Source organism: Miniopterus schreibersii, assembly GCF_964146895.1.
Source record: "Miniopterus schreibersii genome assembly, chromosome: 22".
Lineage (NCBI taxonomy): Eukaryota > Metazoa > Chordata > Mammalia > Chiroptera > Miniopteridae > Miniopterus > Miniopterus schreibersii.
In genome coordinates this window covers 15,398,582-15,423,116 of record NC_138124.1, presented here as the reverse complement: position 1 = coordinate 15,423,116, position 24,535 = coordinate 15,398,582, and the positions used below count along the sequence as shown (strand labels likewise).

Sequence of the window (24,535 nt, the reverse complement as noted above, 5' to 3'; positions counted from 1 at the left end):
AACAGACATCAGCCCAGGTCAGCAGTTATAGAATAACTAGTGATTTAATTTTAATAACATTCTATAGTATGGACTTGCCACTGACAATATGATCATTCTATAGGTAGACACTTAGGTTGTTTCCCCTTTTTTGCCCCTACTAACAATAGGGGCTGCATTGCTTTTGTCCATATATCCTTTGGTGCTTTTCTGTTCTCTGGGGTAGTTTCAAAAGCAGAATTGTTGGGTTAAAAGGACTGGTATTTTTAATACATGCTGCCTCATTTTATAAAACACTGTAGCAATTCAGTCCTATCAGGAACACAAATACGCATAGACCTGTCTCTCCTCTCCCTCCCTAGGACTCTGCTTTAGCATTATGGTGCCACCTATTGGATGTAAGTTGAAAATGTAGGTTCTTAAATTTTTAGTGGCTAGGCACATGTATATAAAAGAAACTCTGAACTGGGGGCCATGGTGGGTCCCAAAATTTATATTCTGCATTACAGTTCAAGGAACTACTTAACCAAAATCCCTAGAATTTGTAAGAGGGGGGATGATGGGAGCCCACAGCACAGAAAACGACTGCCTCCTAAAGTTTGTTGAGGTTTTAGCTGTTGCAAATTTTGAACACTGCAAAGGTGCCACCTACATGCTCTGGTCTCTCTCCAGCCCCTAGCAGGCAAAGGAGGAAAGGCCCACAGGAGTCAGAAGTCCAGGTTTTCTGCCCTTGACTCCAGGGGCAGGATGAACCAAGTTTTGCTTTCTCAGGTTCTGTCAATGTATGTATGGTGTGGGAAAAACAATGTACGTACCTTAATTAAAAAGTACTTTCTTGCTTAAAAAAAAATGCTAATGATCATCTGAGTCTTCAGGGAGTCGTAATCGCTTTGCTGCCGGAGAGTCTTGCTTCAATGTTAGTAGCTGCTGACTGACTGGGGTGGTGGCTGCTGAGGGCTGGGGTGGCTGCGGGAATTTCTTAAAATAGGACAATGCAGGTTGCCTCACTGACTGACCCTTCCTTTCACGGATGATCTTTCTGTAGCATGCGACGCTGTTGGATAGCATTTTACCCACAGTGTAACTCCTTTCAAAATTGGAGTCAATCCTCTCAAACCCTAATGCTGCCTCATCAACTAAGCTTATATAATATTCTAAATCCCTTGTCGCCATTTCAACAAGCTTTACGTCATCGTCACCAGGAGATTCCATCTCAAGAAACCACTTTCTTTGCTCATCCATAAGCAGCAGCTCCTCATCTGTTAAAGATTTATCATGAGACTGCAGCAATTCAGCCACATCTTCAGGCCCCACTTCTAACTCTAGTTCTCTTGCTATCTCCACCACATCTGCAGTCACTTCCTCCAATGAAGTCGTGAACCCCTCAAAGTCATCCATGAGGGCGGGAATCAACTTCTTCCAAACTCCTGTTATCGTTGATATGTTGACCTCGTCCCACGAATCACGAATGTTCTTAATGGCATCTAGAATGGTGAATCCTTTCCAGAAGGTTTTCAACTTACTTTGCCCAGATCTATCAGAGGGGTCGATATCCACGGCAGCTAGAGCCTTACGAAACATATTTCTTAAATAATAAGACTTGAAAGTTGAAATTACCCCTTGACTCATGGGCTGCAGAATGGATGCTGTGTTAGCAGGCATGAAGATAACTTTGATCTCATCATACATCTCCTTCAGAGCTCTTGGGTGAACAGGTGTACTGTCAATGAGCAGTAATATTTTGAAAGGAATCTTTTTCTCTGAGCAGTAGGTCTCAACAGTGGGCTTAAAATATTCAGTAAACCATGTTGTAAACAGATGAGCTGTCATCCAGGCTTTGCTGTTCCATTTATAGAGCACCGGCAGAGTAGATTTAGCATAATTCTTAAGGGCTGTAGGATTTTCAGAATAATAAATAAGCATTGGCTTCAACTTAAAGTCACCAGCTGCATTAGCACCTAGCAAGAGAGTCAGCCTGTCCTTGGAAGCTCTGAAGCCAGGTGTTGCCTTCTCCTCTCTGGCTATGAAAGTTCTAGACGGCATCTTCTTCCAATATAAGGCTGTCTCATCTACATTGAAAATCTGTTGTTTTGTGTAGCCACCCTCCTTAATTATCTCGGCTAGGTCTTCTGGGTAACTTGCAGCTTCTCCATCAGCACTTGCTGCTTCACCCTGCACTTTTATGTTAGAGAGACGACATCTTTCCTTAAACCTCATGAACCAACCTCTACTAGCCTCAAACTTTTCTTCTGCAGCTTCCTCACCTCGCTCAGCCTTTATAGAATTGAAGAGAGTTAGGGCCTTGGCCTGGATTAGGCTCTGGCTTACGGGAATATTGTGGCTGGTTTGATCTTTTATCCAGACCACTAAGACTTTCTCCATATCAGCAATCAGGCTGTTTTGCTTTCTTATCACTCGTGTGTTCATTGGAGTAGCACTTTTAATCTCCTTCAAGAACTTTTCCTTTGCATTCACAACTTGGCTAACTGTTTGTCGCAAAAGGCCAAGCTTTCGGCCTATCTCGGCTTTCGACATGCCTTCCTCGCTAAGCTTAATCATTTCTAGCTTTTGGTTTAAAGTGAGAGATGTGCGACTCTTCCGTTCACTTGAACACGTAAAGGCCATTGTGGGGTTATTAACTGGCCTAATTTCACTATTGTTGTATCTCGGAATAGGGAGGCCTAAGGAAAGGGAGAGAGACCTGGGGAGCCGCTGGTGGGTAGAGCAGTCAGAACACACACATTTATGGGTCAAGTTCACCGTCTTACATGGGTGTGGTTTGTGGTGCTACAAAACAATTACAATAGTAACGTCAAAGATCCCTGTTCACAGACCACCACAATAATGAAAAAGTTTGAAATATTGCGCGAATTACCAAAATGTGTCACAAAGACACAAAGTGAGGGAACGCTGTTAGAAAAATAGCACTGATAAGACTTGCTGAATACGGGGTGGCCACAAACCTTCAAGTTGTTTGGAAAAAACGCACCCCTCTGTACCTGCGAAGTGAGGCAAAGCGAGGTATGCCTGTCCGAGTCTTGATTATTCTTAGTTGTTCACGAAACGCTCAAGGGTTTCAAAGAGACGCAGAAAACATTTTTGCATATAGATAAGCATCTTACAATATAAAGACTGCAAGAACAGTGGCGAGTCTTCCTGTCACTTGTAAACTGGCTTAGAAGGCAATTTCGTAAGTGCTGTGAATACAGTCGGGATAAACTGCATTCGAGTGGCAGTCAGGGCATCTGTGCACCAGCTGTCACCCAGCACAGTTTGATCCTGAGTGTCTCTCAACTTCCAGACATCAGAAGCACCAATGTAAAATGAAAGGGGCTGGACCAGGTCCTCTTGAACGGCCTCCCCAGCTGTTATTCCGTAACGCCACTGAAATCAGAGTAACGTGTTCCAAGCGATTTGGGGTCCAGGATTTTAGAACCTATATCCAATGTACAGTACCTTTATATTTCCTACTTCTCTTTTTGAGAACTGCTCTTATTCAAATACTTTTTTTTTTTTTACATGTTCTTCTGTGCATTTAACTGTATTTTCCTATTTAGCAGCCTCTTCATCATTAGCAATAAAAAAGTTTCTCAAGGATGTCTTTTTTTCATTTCTTACTTTTATTTTTTTTCAACTTCTTTCTCCAGTTTCTCCAAGATCTCTTCTGGAGTTGTGGAGGCCAAGAGCTTCACCACTTTCTCACGAGACTTACCACCCTGGATTAAAAGGAAAAGGCAGTGTGAGAACAACACGCTAAGCTTTCTAACACTATTAGAAACAGGACTCAGTTGTCTGCATTGCAGACATGTCCTGGTGGGGCTCCCACAGGTGGCCTGCAACTTTCCTGACAGCTTAGCTACCACTTTCTCCCAGCCACTGTGATCTAACCAAAGACTACCTCTCAGATTCTACCTTACTACACATTTTACAACTCTCCAGGGTTTTTCATTACTTGGAAAAGGGTGGGGGGGGGCAGTATTTTAAAAATAACTGAAGTGTAATAATCAAAGCTACCGAGCCATGGCTCAGTTGGTTGGAGAGTCGTCCTGGGCACCAAGAGGATATGGGTTCTACTCCCGGTCAGGGCATGTACCTACGTTGCTGGTTCAATCCCCGGCTGAGCGCGTATGGGAGGCAACCAATCGATGTTTCTCTATCACATCAATGTTTCTCTCTCTCTCCCTTCCTCTCTCTCTAAAAAAAAAAAAAAAAATCAATAATAAAACATATTCTCGGGTGAGGACTGAAAAAAAGATGTTGAGAGAGAGAGAGCGAGAGAGAGAAACAGACCTACCTTATCTAAAACCACATCACTCTTCCTGAGTTCTAAAACCTTGGAGAGATAGCGACAGAGCTCAGCATTAGCCTCCCCTTCGGATGGAGGCGCGGCAACAGCTACACTTACAGCTTCAGCTGTCAAATCTGGAATGAACACAGTGGGGACTTGATCCTCAAGTTCTTCAGGAAGGGAGGATATTTTGTAAAAGAGTTTGCACTGGCACACAGCAGGTTTTCAACTAATAACTGTTAGAGGCAGACATGAAGGATTAAACTAATCAGACCTGAGGGGAACATAAGCATGACACAGATGCCTCCACCATTACAGAAAACAAACTCAGAAAAGAAAAGATCAGTATTTACCCCCATCCCGCTGACCAAGATGACCTAAAGAATCCTGGGCGGTACCCTGGATTCAGGAAACTGGAAAGTGCACTTATCTGATAGGAAGCACTCCAGATCGGGAGACGGGAGCTGGGGGGTAGCCCCAGCAATGTCACTGCAGGAGGGTGAACAGTCCGCTCACTGGACTGCACAGGGTTTTTTCAGGACAACGGGCACACTGGGCTAGATTTGTCTCTTACGTGAAATGCCTCTTTAATGTTTTCAAATTGTAATGTTCAATAGATATTTACAAAGCACTTACACACACTAGTTTTAAGGGCACACAAACATGTTTTAAGGGCTTTACAAAAATGTTAACTTGTTTAATCCTCGTAACTTTGTGAAGATAATGCCAACATTATCTCCATTTTACAAATGAGAAAACAAGAATTAAGATGGGCCCACGGTCACATGGCTAGAAAGTGATGTTGTGAATCAAAAATATATTTGAATTCATGCTTTGACATCCAGGGACAAAGACACTGCTTCTGAAGAGTGGTCCTGACTCCCCCATCAATACAGCCTTTATAAAGGGCAGCCTGCCTGTGGTCCTCCACTGTTATTTCTGAAAAGTATTTGCTCAAAGCAGTTTGCAAGTGAGCTTGAGCTGGTCCTACACCTGGGGTTACTCAGGCATTTCCACACACTCACGATTATGAGCAACCTGGCCATAGAGTCCACAAGAATAAGGTAAAACCACCGTCGTCCTATACTGTCACTGACTCTAAGGGGTACGTTTTCTCACATTTTAACCTCCTTGAAATCCAGATGTGTTTATAACAGATGGAAATAAAGTGTCTAATTGATGCAGACTTTGTTTTTCTTAGCGGTCCATAAAATACATCTGTACTTATAGTTGATGGCATCTTAGATCTGATGAAACATGGTATTCCAACAGCACACAGCGACCACTTAGAAAACGCTGGCCAAGGAGGGGATGGCCAAGCTGGCATAGCCATTCACACAACTGGGCCTAGCACCCCAATTCTGAGGTCTTGTTTTCAAAATATTTTTTAAAATCGAAACACAAAGTTTTAGAGGTGAAAAAGACCTTCAAGATCATTCAGATCAATGGTTTTCAAACTTTTTTCCTCACTCAAAATTCCCTGCCACACACACACCAATTTCCCTGAAATCTCAACATTTAAAACAGCTACTCAGAAACCCTGTCTGCCCCCCTCCCCGCGAAGAGATTTCCTGAGGCACCTTTTGGGCTCCAGGCAATAGCTTGAAAGCTTTTAACTTAGTCCAATGATCCCATCTGACAGATGAAAGAACTGGACCCAGAAATGTTCTGTATCATTCTGATTTAAAACAAGTTGATACGGGAGTTGACAATCAAGGCTCTCAGGTCTCAGGTTTTCTCTCCCTCCTTGACCAATGATTTCCATCAAAACACCTCCTTTCTTTCTCTGCCCAATGCCTCCAGTTCTGGAACAGGACAAACTAATAACCTAAGCTACACATCTCTTTCTAAAAAAAAAAAACACACCCATTTTTAAAAAGGAAAACATACCATGGATTTTTTTCATCTAATCTGGCATGCTTTAAACGTGGTCTATTCCCTTCTAAACACTGGTATCAGCATCTAGAACTTAGAAACGAAAAAGCCTCTAATTGCAGATGTGAAAAATACACTCGACTGTATACGCAGAGCAAAGGCAAGAGGTGGTTCACACGTGACTCCTACCCCAGCCTCCAGAGATACCTGTCACAGCGTTTTGTTTGGAGCCAGGTTTGGCGTGGATGGCGATGGTGACACAACCCTGAGGATCCACTGCCACGGGACCTGAGCGAGGACGGGGTCTCTCTGGCTCCTTGCTCTGGCTTTTACCCTAGAAGGAGACCGACAACCACACTTTACAACTCTGCAGGTCACAAAACGTTTCTCCCGCACGCTTGACTCGTCCCCTACTCCCTTTTCTTTCTTTCTTTCTTTCTTTCTTGTTTTTTCAATATGTCTTTATTGATTTCAGAGAGAGGGAGGGAGAGGGAGAGAGAGAGGAACATCAATGATGAGAGTCACCCATCGGCTGCCTCCTGCACGCTCCCCACTGGGGATCGAGCCCGCAACCCAGGCCTGTGCCCTGACCGGGAATCGAACCCGATCACCTGGATCCGAGGTCGACGCTCAACCGTTGAGCATCACCGGCCGGGCCCCTACCCCCTTTTCAACCTTACCCACCGCCAGCCAGGTTGACCGTCCCTGTCCGGGCATCCCGGCCACGTGGCGCGGTTTCCCAGCAGCCCTTCCGCGGAGCCTTCCCATCAGCCCCCGCGCCGGCCCGGGGCGACCCGCCCCCTGCGGTTCCCTCTGAGCTTCCCGCCGGTGTTTGGAGCAGCAGCTTTAACACGTCCCCTGACCCCTGACCACCCCCCCCCCGCACGTGCAAAGGGCCTGGGGACGCTCTGCACCGTGTGCAAAAGCAGAGAAGCCCCCACGCACGTTTCTGTCTCACGCGGCTTGAGCTAATGGGCTGTGAGCACGCGGGCCCGCGAGCGCGCGTGGGTGTGATGTGGGGGAGAGGGAGGGAGGGACGGCGGGGACGCTGAAGCCCACGACCACGCGCCCCCGCTGTGCGACACCTCCCCGCGGGGCCCCCGGGAGCTCCGGCCGCAGCCAGGGGACCAGAGCCCGTCCCGAGCGCGCGGGGCGCCCCCGCGGAGCAGGGAGGCTGCGGGGCCCGGGTTCTGGGCGGGGGGGGGGAGGGGAGCGCGGGGCGGGGGCCGCGGCGCACGGAGCCCCCGGCGGCGGGCGGGAGAGGGCGGCCCCCGCGCCGCCGCGGGGCCGGTACTGGCCTTGCCCGTCGCGCCCGCCTTCCTGGGCATCTCGGCGCCCGCGGGGAGCCGGGCGAGGGCCCGAGCGCCGGGGCCCGCCGCGCGCCGCCTCAGAGCGCCGCCGCGCCCGAGCATCCCGCGCCGGAAGCGCCCTCTGCGCCTGCGCTCCCCGCGCCCGGCGGCCTCGGGGCGCGCCTCGGCTCCGGCGCGAGGGCGCCACCTGCCGGCCGGCGGGAGCACGACTCGTGGCTCCCGGGGACCGCGGGGCCCTCCAGTCCTGGAAAGGGCCCAGGGCGCCCCGAGACGGGGAGCGCCCCCGGTGCCCGGCGCCCCACAGTGCAGGCGAGGAGGCCGACTGGGGAGCGGGCGACCCGACTCCGCTGGGGGCGGCGGGCGGAGGGGCCGTGACCCGGAGGCTGAGCAGGGCGACGCCCCCTCCTTGCTCCGCGCGGGCAGGTGCGGGTCCGGCCCCGAGGGAGGAGCCCGGCGTCTTCCTCCAGCCACGGAGCGGGGGTGCGGGGGGCCGAGGCCCGTGACCCGGTGGGGAGCGGGCGCTGAGACCCCCCCCCACCCGGCCGGGCTGCTCCCGCGGCGGCTGCGTTGAAGCTGACACCGCCCGCGGGGCCGGCACAGAGGGCGCTCGGTAGCGCAGGCGAGCCTCGCCTTGCGGGGGACCCCGGGGCAACCACAGCGCCGGAAAGCTGCAGAAAACGCGGCACTGCCCCGGGACCCAGAAAGCACCTCCCCGACTCTGGCGCGGGAGGCAGACCTGCCCCAAGTCGTGCCCCCGCCAGTGACCTTCAAACAGGCTCCTCCGCCCGCGGGGCGCGTGAGGAGCGCGGTGCTGTGGCCGGAGCGCGAGGAGAGGGCAGCGTGGGGCGGTCACCACGCCCGCAGCCACCGCGACACTAAGCAGCAGGCGGTCTCCACCCGCCACAGGACAGACAAGCAGCCTCCGCCTCCGCCTCCCAGGTCCCAGCGGGGGAAGCCCCGAGGCCGGAGGCCCGGTGGAGACGGTGACGGCAGACCTACCGCAGAGGCGTCATTCCCTGTTCATTCCTTCGGTCAATTAAGTTAAACCGCAGCTACCTAGAGCCCTTGTGCCAAAATAGCATCTTACACTGAACTTTTAGAAAAAAAAGGCGAATGACAGAAAAATATAAATGGGTAATGTTTATTAAAAATTCCAGGGATGTCCCATATCAGTAAACAGTGCCATTCCTGTGCCTGCTCTAGCGACCTGCGGCCGGTCTCCGCTGGGGGCCAGCGCTGGGAGCCCGAGGGGCCTCTCTGGCACACCCTCCTTTCTCAGGCAGTGCTGGCCGGGTAACCAAACCTCACATCCCAGGCATTCCCGCGAACGAGGCTCACGTCCATGAGGTCATGGTACCAGGGTAGAAAAACCCCTTTTCTTCAGCAATTCCAAGAGACCTCTGCCACAAGCTGCCTCTACCTTCTTAAAAATATATAATGAAATGCTACTTTAAGTGAAAAAGTTTATATCCTCATTATTTAGAAAACATGAATTCTAGTTAAGTTGATACTTAAAAGTGATTTTTAACCATCTTCCACAACTATTTGATATACCTTGAACGTAATTACACGTAAGTTTTTTATAACTGCTTTCAAAAGAAAAAAAGAATGTTATTTATATAAAAACTCTGCTTTGTAAAAAAGTGTACAAATATCATTCTGCCACATAGCCTTCCTGCCCCTTCCTAATCCGGCTGTACCTGGGACGTTGTGAGGTCATGAACATTGAGCATGGTTTACTTCTTGGATACAGCTGTGTAGGCGGCCAAGCACGGTGTCACTGCAGCAGGAGTGATTCTCTCGGATCTCTTTAAATTTCAAAGCAGTTGTTAGAAATGTTGGTGCCCTATTCTGTGTCTTGCTGTGTAAGGCCATCGCCCCAATGCTGAACGTACGTGTGTGTCTACGTCACCACCCCCCTCACCATCCTCACCTCTACCCTGGGCACTCTCAGCAGCATCCCCCATACAAACAGGTACAGTGGTGTGGTTCAGTGATAAAGAATCTAGTCTTAGACTATTCCTTAGATCCTTCTTTATATCACATTATTGTGAATTTGTACAAACTCCATTTGTAGTTTAAAACTGAACTATGTAACACATTAATATACTATTACAAAATATCCTTTTCTGTAAAAGCATTGAAAATTTTCTTAGGCATTTATTAGGCCTATTTCTAGCAATATTCCAAATGCTAACAACCAGATATTTCAAAACTCCAAATATAAGGTCAGTTTTCCTAATTGTCTGAAATTAGCTATTTGAGTTAATAGGAATTCTATAGGAATACTGACCCATGTCATCTCACCTAACCTTCAAAACAGTTCAAACAAAACGAACCAGCTATACAAAACAAAACTCTTTCAGTTATAAAACTGTTGAAAGACCACGAGTCAGTCTGTGAAATTATACAAGATAAAGCTGAAACACGTGGTGGTGTTTCTAAACAAACCCAGTTTTCTTTCCCCTAATGTTATAAGAAAATGGAAAATCTGCGTTGAAATTATACACAGATTTAAATAAACATTTATCTATCTCCTCTAAGAAACTAAGATGTTTATCTTAAAACTATAAATATTCATCACACTCAAACTTTTGTGTGTGGCCAGTTTTTTATGCCTTCGAGACTACACTGCACGGTACGGTTGAGCCAAGGTGTAGGATGTGATAAGCTATGTGTAGAATATTATTTCTGGGATCTGTCCGTCTTCTATTGAAGTGCCATTGTTGTTGCCAGGAGAACTGAAGAAGAAAAAGGCGGTCTTGCTAGCAGGTGTCTCGTGCACTACCTTCTTCAGCCCTTTCGTGCCATAGTGGGAATCTGGGCCCTAGGCAAGGACAGAGCTCATTAGCATGTTTCCTTTAATAAGCACTCAATTTAAAGTGGTGTTTTAATTCGATTACTGATCTACTCACATGTTACCTTATAGCTCCGGTATAAAATTTTATGTCAATCATTTAATGAAAATGATACTTTTGCTACAAAGGTAATTAATGAGTAAAATTACTGAATAGAGAGCTCAGCTATTAGAGAGCAGTGAAATGGTTTCAAGAAAATAGTTATGCCCTGGCCGGGTAGCTCAGCTGGTTAGAGTGTCGTCCCGATAGGCCAAGGCTGTGGGTTCGATCTCCAGTCGGGGCACATACAAGAAGTGACCAATGATGTATCAATAAGTGAAACGACAAACCCATGTTTCTCTCTCTAAAAAATCAATAAAATAAAATAAACTCGCTCTGTGACATGCAGGAGGAAAACATGGGCCCCGTGTCCACCGTCTGGAACGTTCTGGATGACTTACTTTGAGGGTTGCACACGCTGTGTAGCACACATTGGGCAGGATCTCTATGGGCTCTCTGAACATCACCCTGAACGTGCTGGCGCTCCCATCACAACTAAATCCAGTATCATTTTGTCCCAGGGTTTGTTTTTTTTCATACTCAATGATCTGTAATTTTAAAGAGAGAGTTACATTTAAGTTAAACCAACTAAAACAAAGTTTCATAGAAGAAAAAATGAGTGATGTAAACTTATCAAATGTATTTCACTATAAACCTTAGCAGATAAGATTTAAAATGAGCAAGATTTCATCAGCACAGGTAATAATGCAGTTCTTCATGTGGAGCAGGGTATCTTTGAGGTTCTGAGGTGTCTTACTCAGCTGTCATAGAACCAAGTCTTTGAATTGTTGTGTGTTCTGAAAACTAAAGATGCGTTCTAATCACAACGTTCACCAAGGTGTTTACTATTAAAAATACTTTGTTAATAAGATTTTAGATAGGGTAGTTTTTTCTGCTGATAAAAAGTTTGAAACATTGTTTACTTCTCTCATTTCTGTTTTTTGCATTTTAGTTTGTGTGCTACGTAAGTACAGCACTGCACATGTAAAGTTTATAAATAAAAGGACATGTTGATGTGTTTCAAAAACAATTCACTGGGGTGTGCAATCAATAATGTGGGGACCTGGCCGACTGGAAGGAAAGGGAGGGGTGTTTCACTTTCGTGCGGATCAGGTAGCAGGGTCGTATCTGAGTGACGTGAGGTAGGCAGGCAGGCAGAGACCAGAGCGGGAACGAGACAGCTTTAAGCCGCAGAGTGCAAAGGACCACCAGGCAGGCAGGGGGGCTTACGACGGCCAGTGCCCAGCAGGAAGGACTAAGGGAGGGGCTTCCTGGAGCAAGGAGAGCTCCTGTGTTAAAGGCCCCGTGAAGGACTCAGGACCCCAATTTTCTGAAACCAGGTTTTTTAGGTCAATTATAAACCAGAACTCTCTAGGCTTAAAATGCTACTAAGAGGCTTTCTGTTCCTTTGATAATTATACTGAATCTGGAGGGTGAAATGACAGGTTTGCTGCATTTCAAGATGAGATATAGTGGGGAAGAGGTACCTGTATGTTCACTTGATAGTCCGCGGGGCCATGGATAGACCCGTATAAGCCAAACCCGACTACAGAGACTCTTCTGTTAACCGTGAACCTGGGAGAGAACCGAATACAAAATGACACCACCACTCAGTCCTAAAGGCTTATATTATAAGCTTTTTAAGTGTTACCAGGAACATCTACTTTTGCTCATAAAAAGAAAAACTACCATGAATTAGACATCCTTGGAAATACCATCTGTTTACAAAAACAAAACAAAAAACTCGAGAGAATAAATTTTAGCTTAATGGGAACTGAAGGAGAACTTGTTTTCTTACTATACATTTTTGAGTCAAAGGAATTTGTTTAACCTAAATACCCACTGGGTGCCACGATTTCTGTCCCAGTAAGTTTGTACACCTCCTTCAGGAGCAGCCCTGCAGTCCCAGGCCTCCCTCCCCATGACGATCCTGCCTGAGGGCCTGCAGACTGAGAGCCTGGCCCTGGGGAAGCGATGGTCACCAAGGCAGTGTCCACCCCACGGCATGTACAGCCTGACGGAGGACGCAGGGACAAATCATTGTAAATGGTGATAAGAGCTGTGAAGGAAGCAGGCTGCTGCAGCACACATTGCTGGCGGAGGGCTGGGGACAGGATTAACTAACAGGTAAACAGGATGAGACTTCACAATAGAGCCACCAGCAGGTCCAGTGCAGTTCTAACAGTTAAAAACCAGCACCTTAGAGTACTTCCTGTGCCGGTGCCGGGCTTCAGTCCTTCACATGAATTACTTCCTTCAATCACCACAGCTTATAAACTAAGGAACGGTATTATTTTATTATGCACAGTTTTTGTCACTGGAGAAGCCAACTGCCTCGATCAGAACATGTGGCAGAGCTGGGCCACATTCCAGGTCTCCTTGGGCCAAAAGCCCATGTTCTCACCACTATGTTAAATCCCAGGACACCATGAGGACTGCCTTGAGCATATTATTTATATGCCTTTTTTTATTGTAAAAAAACAACATAGTCTCTTTAAAAAAGAAAGTGCAGTTAAACAAACGAGGAAAATGTAAAGGATCTCTCGCTCCACCATCCAGACAGAGCCCCCACTTACCTGCTGGTACATTTCCTTTCCACTCTGTTTTTAATAGGAAAACAGGCTTTTTTCTATGAACATATAGGCATTATTTTTAAAACCATGTCAGAATATATTTTTGTATCTTCTTTTTCATGTAAAAAGGTAAAAGATTAGTACCAACTCACTATACTAATAACCCCTGCTTGTTGGGTAAGCCAGGCTGTCACCCGCAGGTTTGGTTACCACCTAACAAGGCCATGATGAACCACCTCACAGCCACATCATTCTGCAGAGCCCTAACTGCTGCCTGAGAATAAATCCCTGGAAGCAGGAATCCTGGGGAAATGAAAGGCATATTCCTAAGGCTTTCGCTAAACATCATCAAATTGATTACAACACTCTACACACAAGAAATGACAATCATTTCCATCTCACTCTCAACAACCACGAGAATGTTCATTTCTTTTTGCCGTTGAGAAACCGATGATTAACAAAGTCTATGTTCCTTTGATTATTAATGAGTTAATAATTTCCTCATGCTTACTGTCTACTGGGTTTTCTCTTTAATGAAATACTCACTCGTGTTCCCCATTTTCCTCTGAAAGACGACGTTATATAGTTACTTACGCCTTGTCAGCAACACCCGTCACAAAACGCTCTGTCATTTACCTTTTGACTTCATGGTGCACTTGGGCATGAAAATGTTAAATTCTTCATAGTCAAATTATGACCTATGCCAAGTTTAGAGGCTTATCTCCTCATACTAAACACACACTGCCCTGTTCCAGCACCTCTGTGGCTTTGTTTGTTTAGTGTTACAATTCTAATGTATACAATTTTGGTAGAGGGCATCAGTAAGGATCTAACTTTATGTTCCCGGTGGCTGACCGGCCCTCACCTTCTACATGCTCACCATGTTAGGTGAGCTTCTGAGGTCTGTAGCATCTTCCATACAGCACTGAAGTAGTGTAGCTCTAGGGTACTTACGTTTGATCCATACGCTCTTTTTAAAAAAGAACCATTTACTCTTCCAGATACCCATTAGAATAAATTTGCCAAGCCACTCCTTCGCCCAAAGAACATGTGACTTCTGAAAACACTGGCCCGTCTGGAAAGACACTGATCCCAGTCGAAGTTCTACAGTTCTCCGTAAAGGTTCTATACTGTATACTTCTTATAGGATTTAACCCCACTATTTGTTATTTGTTACTACGGTACGTGGAATCTGTTTTCACTCAATATTGTAATTGAAAATTTAAACTTTTTTGTGTGTGGCAAAACATATAACAAAATGCACCATCTTAACTGCATTAAGTGTAGGTTCAGGGGCGCTAAGTCCATTCACACTGTTGTGAACCAGCACAATCGCCACCTCTCTAACTGAATTCTGATGACATAGAGAATATCACTGGTTGCTGCATGCATATTTCATAAGTGGTCACCATGCTCTTATTGGTTCTATTACATTTTTACTGATGCTGAGGTCGTTCGGGTGGATCAGTTGTTCTCAGAAGCCACAAGGAGGCTTTGTTTTTACAAAGGTTTTGGGGCACTGTGGCAGGGGGCCAGGGACACCAGACTTACGCAGTGCTTAGGACAGTCTCCCAAAAAGTCCCATCAACGTGTAAGTGTCCTGTCAGAATTCATGTGGTGAAACGCTTGTTTGTAACTACGAGATTGAACACTGCTAAGAACAGCAAGGTGAGCAGGCATCCCTGTCTTACGGTTTCAACAGTCTTACGGCAGTGTCCTTTGAGAGCTAGTCTGTTAATGATTATACGGGGAACGAAGGTGAAACTTTACCAAGTCTTTTTAACAACTACTGAAATAATCAAATTTTCCTTCCTAGATTTGCTACGATGGTGAATTATATTAATAAATTTCTAATATCGAGCATTCTTTCAATCTACAAATAAGCTCTATTTGCTCATCAGTATTACTTTTCCAAGGTACTGCTAGAGTCAATATGCTAATATTTTACATGCAATTTCTCCTCCTATATAAGTGAGATTCATCTACAAATTTTTTGTCTTGTCAGATTCTGGTATAAGGGTTATAGTTCTTTCAATAATTCACGAATAAGCACTTTCTCCTTTTAATGCTCAAGGAAACGATCTGTTCCTTGATGTTTTGATAAAACTCACCTGTGAAAACCACCTTGTGAAGGGGCAGTTCTCTGATAACTTTTAGTTCCTTCCATGGTAATGGGGCTACTCGGGCTTTCTTCTTCAGTCAACTTTGATAACTTACATTTGCCTATAAAATGATCCATTCCATCAAGATGTTCAACGTATTAACAGAGTAAACCCAGAGTCAAAATAAAAACCTTCTCAGCATGTGATGATATTCCCATTATTTCTAAATATGTTTGTTTTCTTCACTACCTTTGCCAGAGGTTTCTTTCTTTTTAAGGAACCAGCTTATGGATTTATCAAGTCTATTATTTTTTTAATTCACTGATTTCTACATTTATCTCTCTCCTCACTCTCTTATTTTTTGCTATTCATTCTCTAGCTACTTGGGGTGAATGCTTAAATTATTTCTACTCTATTTAGTAAAAGTAGTTACTTATGACTGTTTCTTTTTGTGACACTCAGTCCATGTCCTCATGTGAGTTTTCAGACATGGCACTCTCGCCGGGAATGATCACTAAATGGTCCACAAGTGCTGTTCCACCTCCACCTTATCCAGTATCTGTAAGGGTCCCCTCCCCCTCGGAGTCCCGTTTCTGACAAACTTGTTGTAAGTTTCTAGTTTCATATAAAAGTGCTATTAAATAAGTGAAAGTCCAAAAGGCATGTTTTATGAAAACTGCTATGTATTCTACTTTGACATTTAACCTAAAGAAACACAACAAAGATAATTCCTAACAGGATTATACACATGCATCTTTTAAGAATTTTTTCTCCTTTCAAAGCTTCTATAAATGTATACTGAGGTATTATTTTCCATGCAAAGTCTGTGTAAAGAAAACACTCACACCAAACAGCGTAAGATTAAAATGTATTAAATAAATTATAGCCCTAAGACTGTAAAAACAGCGTTTGGTCTACAAAGGTCTTGATCTCAGCGCACCCGCAGTGGGAATCCAATCAGAATTTGGGTGACAGAAGGCCCCGCCCAGCTCCTTCTTACTTCACCCGTCCCTCATGATCCAGTGAGGAGACCAGTATGCCTCGCTGACTTTTTCTTATATTAAATGAGAAGTGTATTAAACAAAGTATAAAATAAAATGTTGGTTAACTACCTCCCACAGTGTGAGGACAAAAGCCGCCCTGCCCACTGCCGAGTCCACAACAGCAGCCCAGGTACCTGATTCGATCGCTGGTCCCACTGTACCCCCAGCGGCTCTCCACTTGCTGGAACCTACTGATGCAGCATTCCTTTCCTCGGAGGCAGCATCTCGGTCGGTCTATGTAGTCAACTCGGGGTTTGGGATTGACCGTAAAATGAAGAAAGAGATTTACCACCTCACGATCTGACAAAATCCCAGACTGAGCAGGCCCTGCAGAAATAAAAACATAAACCTCAATGAAAGCACCTGGAGTTCGATTCCTACGGCTGTAATTCCACATGACGTGAATTCACATCTGGAAGGTGGAGAGCAACAGTGACAGACAGGTGTCAGCACGGACAATCTTAGCCTTATATTTAATGGTACAGTTTTTCTAAATCCATTTGAGGTTAGCCTAATAAAATGTGAATGTTAAAATCATTAATAAATCACAGTTTAGATGAAAGCCTGGATTTTTCCATCCACTCACCTACTCTGAGAAGACACATTCCCTGTGGTGGGAAAAGGCTTACGATGGCAGCCAGAGCTATTTTTACTTCTCTGTTCCCCACCCAGTACCTGTCTGAGGTTATAATCCAAACAACGGGATAGTGCTTTCACTCTGAGGTTTAGAAATCAGCAGAGGGCAGAGCTGAAGTGGGAAGAGCCAGGGAAGCAGCCTATCCTATGCCTTACAGGTTCCCATTCACTGCTTCTGAGGACAGGGAGACTGGCTGGCCGCCCACTAAAACAGTTTCACATAGATTTTGGTCAAGGTATAGCCTTACCGGCTGCAAACTCCTCAATGGTCATCAGCGGGAACCGGATCAAGGACAGTGCTTTTCCTAGAACTTTCTGTTTGTTTCCAAAGGTCACAGGCAATTGTTGTCTTTGACATTCTGCTTCTGCCCATCGCACGACAGCCCCAAAAAGCCGACTCTCTCTGATACTAAGTGTGTCTCTTTCTAGAACTGCGCAGAGTGTGTCTACAGGTGAAAAATACAAAACAAATCAGGAATACCTTGCTCTTTAACAAAACAGTCTGACCAGCTTGCTTATATAAAGTTTTCAAATCTCAGTAAAAATAGGGTTAGACTCGTAAAACTAGAGACTCCCTATTCCTCGTTGGCCGCGGCCCGCCTCGACCTCCCCTCCCTCCGCAGGCCCACCTTCCTGCCCCACGTGCCCAGCGCCCTCCCCTCGTTCTATCCAAAGTCGAGATCAGACCTCCTGTCAAGGTTTTCATAACACTTCCCACCTGTGTCTTGAATTTGCATAGTAATTATTTTCTATATATCTAGTTCAGAAAAGGCAAAAATCACATTTTGTCATATGGCATCTCTTCTAGCAATGTCTGAAATCTTAACTTTCATATACCTGTTCCCCGGTTCTCCAACTAGATGAGAGTTTCCGTATGAAAAGTTGTATCTTTCCTTTCTATTTTTTTAAATAGGATCCTAGTAAAATGCTGTGCATAGTAAGCAGTCAATAAGTATTTGATTTGACAGCTTTTAAAAGGCAAGGAGATAGTTAAGACTTTTAGGAATATCTCACCAAAATAAAGAAAGCAAAACTCTTAAAGGGATAGACTTAGATCATCTGGAAAAAAACACTAGTTGAAGAACAGCTCGTCCACCAAGGCTGACTAGTGAGGCCTGACTGCACTTGCAGGTAAAATTTCAATTCACAGTGAACTTACCTATATCAATATCAGTAAACCCTTCTGCACTTATCGCATCGATCGTGCTCTTGTCTATGGTATCCAGACAAAGACTAGCGAGCTGAGGTTCATCAAACAGTCGAGCCTAAACATTAAAAAGACAGTAATTTTGTTTCCATAGTTATTTTGTCTTCAGGCTGTGTATTTTCAAAGTTAATACTGTAAATGGCTATAACTGCTAATTATGTAAAAACACCTATTTAAAATAGTTATAACATCTATATATTCTTAAAACTTTTCATTCCACAATCAAAAATGAATAACTGAAAGTACAAACGTCCTGCTGAGATAACAACTCACATCGACACTGCCAGCCCTGTTATGTGCATCTCCATATGCTGATGTACACACTACCCACTTTCTTATGCACCACTTTTTGAATCCCAAAAGAACACTCTATGTCAGATAAGGGAGACACTGTTATTCCATTTTCCAGATGAGGACACAGAGGCTCACAGAGGTGTTCTGACTTGCCTGTTATCAAGCGAGCTATGTTGCAAAGCCAGCACATAAAGCCATGTCTTAGGATCTTTTCACTAAACAATAATATCAACTGTCAAGCATACTAGTACAAAGAGATCAGATATTTTTTTTCCATTTTCTATTTTGATTGGTCGGAGAGAATAAAGTACAAGAATTTTAGAGCATGAAAGCTCTGGGAACCTAACCAAAAACTAGACCTGACGACAGAAGAGCAGATAAACAGATCCATATCACTTCATGATGGAATATTATACAACAACGAAAGTGAAAAGCTACAACTTCTCACCACAAGATGATGAATCCCACAAACTTAATGATAAGCAAATAATACATAGTGAGCAACACAGTGCAGACTGTAAGATCCCAACAAAGCTAACCTAGGCTTTAGGAAGTCGGAAGTCAAGCTCACATGTGCTTCATCTGGATGCATATTATAATTTTTTTTATAGTTAAAAAGCTGGGGGAACAGGGAGTGGAATCTAAACTCAAGTGAGATTTTAAACACTGAAAAAGGAGATGATTATAGGGAGGCCAGTCCTTCATCCTGGCCTAGTGTCAGCTGTTTAATTTAACAGCCTGGACAAACACCAAATGCTCAGAGGCATTCACGCTGGATAGTCCAGAAACCCGCTGAGAATACTGCCAACTGGCTAACCACACTGTAAATGACAACATTATCTGGTGTGGCTGATGACTATTTAATTTTAAAGTAAAATTCATTTTCAAAGGATTCGATAACTCAGATGCTACTGAACAAATGATAAACATCCCTACACCAAAAGGTTACCAGTGTTTTATGGGGGAGAAACAAATACATTAAACACACTGGCTTAAATTTTAAATATATATCTAATATATGGTTCGCATTATGTTTATCCACGTATAAACACATATTTTAAAAATCAGAACATTTCTTAAAACTATAGCATACTCAAATGTGTTTGTAAATGCTCTTCTTAGATTATACACCAAGCTTGTTTATATTAATTTGCTTAGTCAAATTTTTAATAAATTTTAGCTCTAAATAGAAATCTGTATAACAAAATAAATGATGTACACATAAGTGGGATGATAGTGTCTGCCTTATGTAACCAGAGGGCTCATTAATGATCAAAATAAGTAATGCATTAGAAATGAGGCTATATGTGCTATATACATACATGTATGTGTATACATATGGGGGGTCCAAACCATTTCAGAATAAATTACAATACATCATAACCCTTAGCCTTAAATACTTCAATGTGCATTTCCTAAGAATAAGGATATTCTCTTATTAGTGCTAACTTCGGTAAAAAACAATACAGTATTTTTATCTACTACCTGTATTCAGTTTTGTCAAGTGACCAAATAATGGTTTTTATAACACGTTCCTTCTAGCATAGGATCCCAGTTCATGTATTTTTAAAATATGAAAAATAGTACATTTATAACCATTCAAATTCTAGTATGAGCAAATATTTTAAATGGCAAGTCAACTATATTTTTAGTTACTTTCACGCAAAACTTCATCTTTCACTCTAAGAAAAACAAATTTTTGTAAAAATAACTTTAATCAGAGTAGCAATACTTCAATCACTCAGGTCATACAGGCAATAAATATCAAGTATCCTATGGAATCTACCGCAGCTACTTAGAGCCTGGCCTCATCACTGATAAGACATCACTGTGATGGTACCACTTCATCACAAGTGTCCTCCCTGTGCAAACCATGCTGGCCCAGCACACTGGCCCTTTGTGCTCGAGTGAAGCTGGGTCTTCTCCAGTAAATGAACAGGCCCAGTTCAAATGACTCACTTGGCAGGAGCAAGGAGTTCACATGACAGTTTGCTGGGTAATTCACATGACCCCACCAATAAAAATTTGGAGTAATACTGGGCTCTCAGACCAACAAGGCACTGGAAGGCTCCTTCTTTTGTCCCCCAGTGATCTGTTAACCCTTGCAACTCAAAGTGTGGGCCAGAAACACGAGCACCACTGGAAGCCTGTTAGAAACACAGACTCTCAGCCCCGCCTCTGACCTACTGAACCAGCAAGCCTATTTCAACTGTCAAAGTTTAGTTTATTGGTTTCTGAATTTTATGACTCAACTTTTAAAATAAAGTAGTTAAGTGATCATCTCTATACATAATGAAACCCCTTGGACCCAACAAAAATTGAGGAAAAAGATGTCTGAAAAACTTCATGCTACAGCCTCTCAATCACAGCTTGACCCACACTGGACCCTAATCCCAAGTCCAACTCTAAATAGCTACAGAACTTTGAGCAACAGCACCCTACTCATTATAAGGCTTCAGTGTCTTTACCTATATGAAACTGTATTAACTCTAGCTGCTTTTCTACTGTAAAATCATATAAATCTGACATATTTCCCTGAATGGTACTATAAGAATAATTACATTTACTTTAAAATAATGATCTAGAACTAATTCACCAGGAAATATTAAACATTCATATATAGTTACACTCAATTTTTCAAGCTACAATGGTACACAGCTCACGTACATGGGCTTACCTGAGTAAGTAGCATAAAGGCATTATCTGCCCTAAGATGCTTGGTGAGGAACTCCACACAGTGTGCTTCCAAGGCTGGGACTGCGTATTTCTTAGCAGTATAAAGAGTGGTCATAACTGTTTCTGGGCCAATCTGAACTTCATCTGAATACAAAAATCTGGAAAGCAATTGGAAATTGCAGAGATGGTCAGCGGTGCGTTAGATAAGCAACCCATCAACATTCAACCTCTGGGGAATAGTTTCAAAAGACAATCAGCAAACTGAAAGCCTGAAAAGTGCATCAGACTTTACAGGGCCCCAGGGCACTTGCACACACACACCCTCCTTTCCTCTTACCAAACCCTGAGAGGGAGGCAGTCTCCCCAAGGTCCTGAGACAGGCCCATCTCTCTAAGCCAAAGTTTCAGAGGTCTTTCAGCACCCTATGGAGGCTGCGGATGACAGTGGCTCACTTACGGCTCCTCACTTAAGCAAATCTACAGAGGACTGAAGTTCACACCTCTAAATGTCGAAACATTCATTTGCTTCCAGATCGCAGTGTTTTCTTATTCTGGGCGTCTATTAACCTTTCAGCCTTATCCCAGAATTAGTATTAGGACCAAGACTAGAGTCCTGGGGCTTTGGAAGAATAAAATAATTTAATAATATCTTAAGTGGCCCCATGTTGCTATGTGCTGTGGGGTACTTAGGTCCAATTTTCTCTCAAAATACTATCACACCAATGCTCCCTTCCTCCAGTCTCCTGCTTCTTGACAACTAGGTCACTAGATAAATCACCTCTACAGAGCTGCAGATAAAGCATAAGAGTCTCTGCAAAGGCCTTTAATGTTAACTAATTCAACCTGTAAACACAATAAAACTATGCCCAAGCTAACCTGCTTTTCCACCTCAGCAAGAACTAACTATGAGGCATCTTTTTGTCACAGTCATGGGTAAGTACAGCACCTGTGTTTCACAGCCAGCCAATGCCTAAGTTTAAAAATCAGTCTACCTATCACTTTCGGACGAGAACAACGAGAGAATCTGGAGAAGGACAAGTACCATGACTACACTGAAAACAGGGACATGTCAAGGACCCTAAAATTAATTCACTCATTTGCTATGGATGGGAAAGGACTGACTGATTAAAAGCTTCAGTGAAGCCCGGCGAGTGTGGCTCAGCAGTAGAGCATCAACTCAGGAACCAAGAGGTCACCAGTTCCATTCCCGGTGGGGACACATGCCCAGGTTGTGGGCTCGATCCCCAGTAGGGGGCGTGCAGGAGGCAGCTGGATTGATGATGTTTCTCTCTCATCGATGTTTCTATCTCTCTCTCCCTCTCCTTTCCTCTCTCTGAAATCAATAAAGATATATTTTAAAATCTGCTTTAAAAAAAAAAAAAAAAAAAGGCACAGCCAGCCCGGCAGGTGTGGCTCAGCGGTTGAGCATCGACCTGGGATCCGGGAGGTCGCGGTTCGATCCCCGGCAGGGGCGCGGCGCCATCGCCAGCAGGGGGCGTGCGGGAGGCGGCGGATCCACGACGCTCATCACCGATGTTTCTCTCCCCCTCTCCCCTAAATCAATAAAAACATAAGAAAGGAAAAAAAAAAAAAAAGCAGAACCAGTTCAAGCCCACGGGGCCTCGTCTACAAAACGCTGGCTCATTCCGGCCTCTTTTCTCCCCGCTGCGTGCTGATGGCGGACACTTAGCGCTGGTGGGAAAGGGGTCCGAGTTTCGCGCGTGTGTTTTGCGGGGGTTTTTTTCGTGTTGTTTTGTTGTGTTTTTTTTTAAGGAAAAGAAACAAAAGGGCCATGGAGTCGGGACCCGACAAGACCGTCGCCCAGCCCCCGCCCTGCGACGCGCGTCGGGACCACCGGCCGCCGCCACGCGCGGGGAGGGCGCCTCCCAACGGCCGGGCCCCGCAGGCCGGGCGGGCGCCGGGGTTCCCGCCAAGGTCGCCCCAAGGCCGCGCGGGCCGCTCACCTCAGCAGCGCCAGGAAGGCGGCGGGCTCCACGTCGGGCAGCTCGATCTCGGCGGACGTGGTGGCCATGCCGCCGTTGAACATGGCGTCGAACACGGCGCTGCCGGCCGCCAGCACGAAGCGGTGCGCGGGGATGCGCTGCGGGCCCCCGGCGGCGGCGGCGCCCGCGCGGCCCTTGCCCAGCACGAAGCGCACGTCGCTCAGCAGCTCCGAGTTGAAGAGGAAGGCGAAGCGCTCCTTCAGCGACGCCTTGGTCGCCTGCCAGTTGTACAGCGGCTCCCGCTGCAGCGGCAGCGGCGGCGGCTGAGGCGGAGGCGGCGGCGGAGGCCCCGCGGCGCCCGCCTCCGCCTCGGACCCCGGGCCCTGCTCGCTGGGCTCGGCCGGCCCCAGAGAGGCCATCCTCCCGCGGCGCGGCTGCCCCGGGCTACGGAGAGCGCGCCCGCCGCCCGGCCGACATCGCCCAGCCGCCCCGCCGCGCCCCGCCCCGCCCCCGAGGCTTCCGGGAAAGGCGCTTCCGGAAGCCGCGCGACCCCGCCCGGCCGGAACTGCGGCGCGCGCCCGCCCGCCCGCCGCCGCGACCTGACGTGCGCGACCCCTCCCGGCCTGACGCCCGCGCGCCCGGCGTCCGCCGTGACGTGCGCGCTCCCGTCTGTCCCGACATGACGTATGCAACCCCGCCGGGCCTGACTTGCGCGAGACCCCGCCGCGGCGACCTGACGCCCTCGCGCCCGGCGTCCGCCGTGACGTGCGCGCTCCCGTCTGTCCCGACAGGACGTGCGCGCCCCCGCCAGCCTGGAGCGGGCGCGCGCGCGGCCAGGCCCAGCTGCAGGTGCAGCCTCGCACCTGGGGCGCTGGCAGCCGCCGCCTCGCCCTTCCCCCGGGCCCTTGGTCGCCACCTCCAGCTCCAGCTCCAGCGCCCCTCGGGGACCTGGGACACTGGTTTCTGGGGCCGTCCCCTCCAGGAGTTTCTCCCCTGGAAGTGGAGGGGGTCCCCCGCCCCCGCGACCCCTCCCCGCGGGCCTCGCGTTTGACCAGATGCCATTGAACTCAGTTCAGCGCTCGTGCAAAGTGTGTGCAAAGCACTGGGGGTGAACTACAGCGACGAGCGGAACACATGCGCTCGCACCAAAGGAGCTAATAAAAACGGGGGGGGGGGGGACGGGACAGACCCATGATGACCCGCGCAGCTAGAAATGAAACTTATTCGGGAGATTTAGAAAAAAAATAAATAAGAAATGCAGCAGCCAAGGCGGTTTGCAATACCCTAGACTAAATTCGGCTGACTTAGTGGGGGTCTCTCCCTCTCTCTCTCCTTTCTCTGCTTGTCATTGCTTTTTGGAACGCAGCCTAGGAAAGTCGTCTACGTTACCATGTGTCCTGGTTTATAATTAGAACGAATGTGAGGACTTAGAAAAAACAGATCTATTGGCAAAAAAAAAAAAAAAAAAAAAAAACACCACATTTAGTGCAGCTCTAGAAAAGGCAGGCAGGAGAACGGTGGGGGAAGAGCTCTCCTTTGGAAACTATGTTAATGCCAAAGAAAGAGAAGACATTTAAAATAAATAAAAGGCAATTATTACGCCCTTAGGATTTTTTTTTTTTTAAATTTCAGGAGCGCATGAAAATGTAGCTGCTATCGGGTTACCCTCCAGTTTGAAAGGATGAGTATTGTAGGTATAAATAGAAGCTAAGG

The 24,535-nt window shown here is 46.0% G+C and overlaps 2 protein-coding genes across 2 annotated transcripts; both read right to left on the bottom strand.

Annotated features, from left to right (window-relative positions):
- Positions 1 to 18: 18 nt before the first annotated feature.
- On the bottom strand, positions 19 to 7,575 carry LOC308550556 (UPF0235 protein C15orf40 homolog). Its single transcript, XM_081124492.1, has 4 exons — positions 7,441 to 7,575; positions 6,350 to 6,476; positions 4,274 to 4,401; positions 19 to 3,695 (listed from the first exon to the last, which is right to left on the bottom strand). The coding sequence occupies exons 1-4, from the start codon at positions 7,552 to 7,554 to the stop codon at positions 3,600 to 3,602; spliced, it is 465 nt and encodes a 154-aa protein (XP_080980618.1). The 5' UTR covers positions 7,555 to 7,575; the 3' UTR covers positions 19 to 3,599.
- A 1,002-nt stretch (positions 7,576 to 8,577) lies between these two features.
- Positions 8,578 to 23,328, bottom strand: BTBD1 (BTB domain containing 1). The gene is made up of 8 exons (XM_081124382.1): positions 22,844 to 23,328; positions 20,882 to 21,038; positions 17,863 to 17,968; positions 16,952 to 17,149; positions 16,202 to 16,394; positions 11,837 to 11,924; positions 10,751 to 10,897; positions 8,578 to 10,279 (listed from the first exon to the last, which is right to left on the bottom strand). The coding sequence occupies exons 1-8, from the start codon at positions 23,239 to 23,241 to the stop codon at positions 10,124 to 10,126; spliced, it is 1,443 nt and encodes a 480-aa protein (XP_080980508.1). The 5' UTR covers positions 23,242 to 23,328; the 3' UTR covers positions 8,578 to 10,123.
- Between the last annotated feature and the right edge of the window lie 1,207 nt (positions 23,329 to 24,535).

Excerpts from the sequence above, each read along its gene's own strand:
- LOC308550556 (XM_081124492.1), bottom strand. The coding sequence starts at position 7,554 with ATGCTCGGGCGCGGCGGCGCTCTGAGGCGGCGCGCGGCGGGCCCCGGC. Across the intron at positions 6,477-7,440 it reads AGGCGGGCGCGACGGGCAAG|GGTAAAAGCCAGAGCAAGGA; the intron begins GCCAGTACCGGC and ends GTCTCCTTCTAG. Across the intron at positions 3,696-4,273 it reads GTGATGTGGTTTTAGATAAG|GGTGGTAAGTCTCGTGAGAA; the intron begins GTAGGTCTGTTT and ends CTTTTAATCCAG.
- BTBD1 (XM_081124382.1), bottom strand. The coding sequence starts at position 23,241 with ATGGCCTCTCTGGGGCCGGCCGAGCCCAGCGAGCAGGGCCCGGGGTCC. Across the intron at positions 17,150-17,862 it reads GTTTACTGATATTGATATAG|ACACACTCTGCGCAGTTCTA; the intron begins GTAAGTTCACTG and ends TTTCACCTGTAG. Across the intron at positions 11,925-16,201 it reads GGGACCAGCGATCGAATCAG|GTTCACGGTTAACAGAAGAG; the intron begins GTACCTGGGCTG and ends GTTCTCTCCCAG.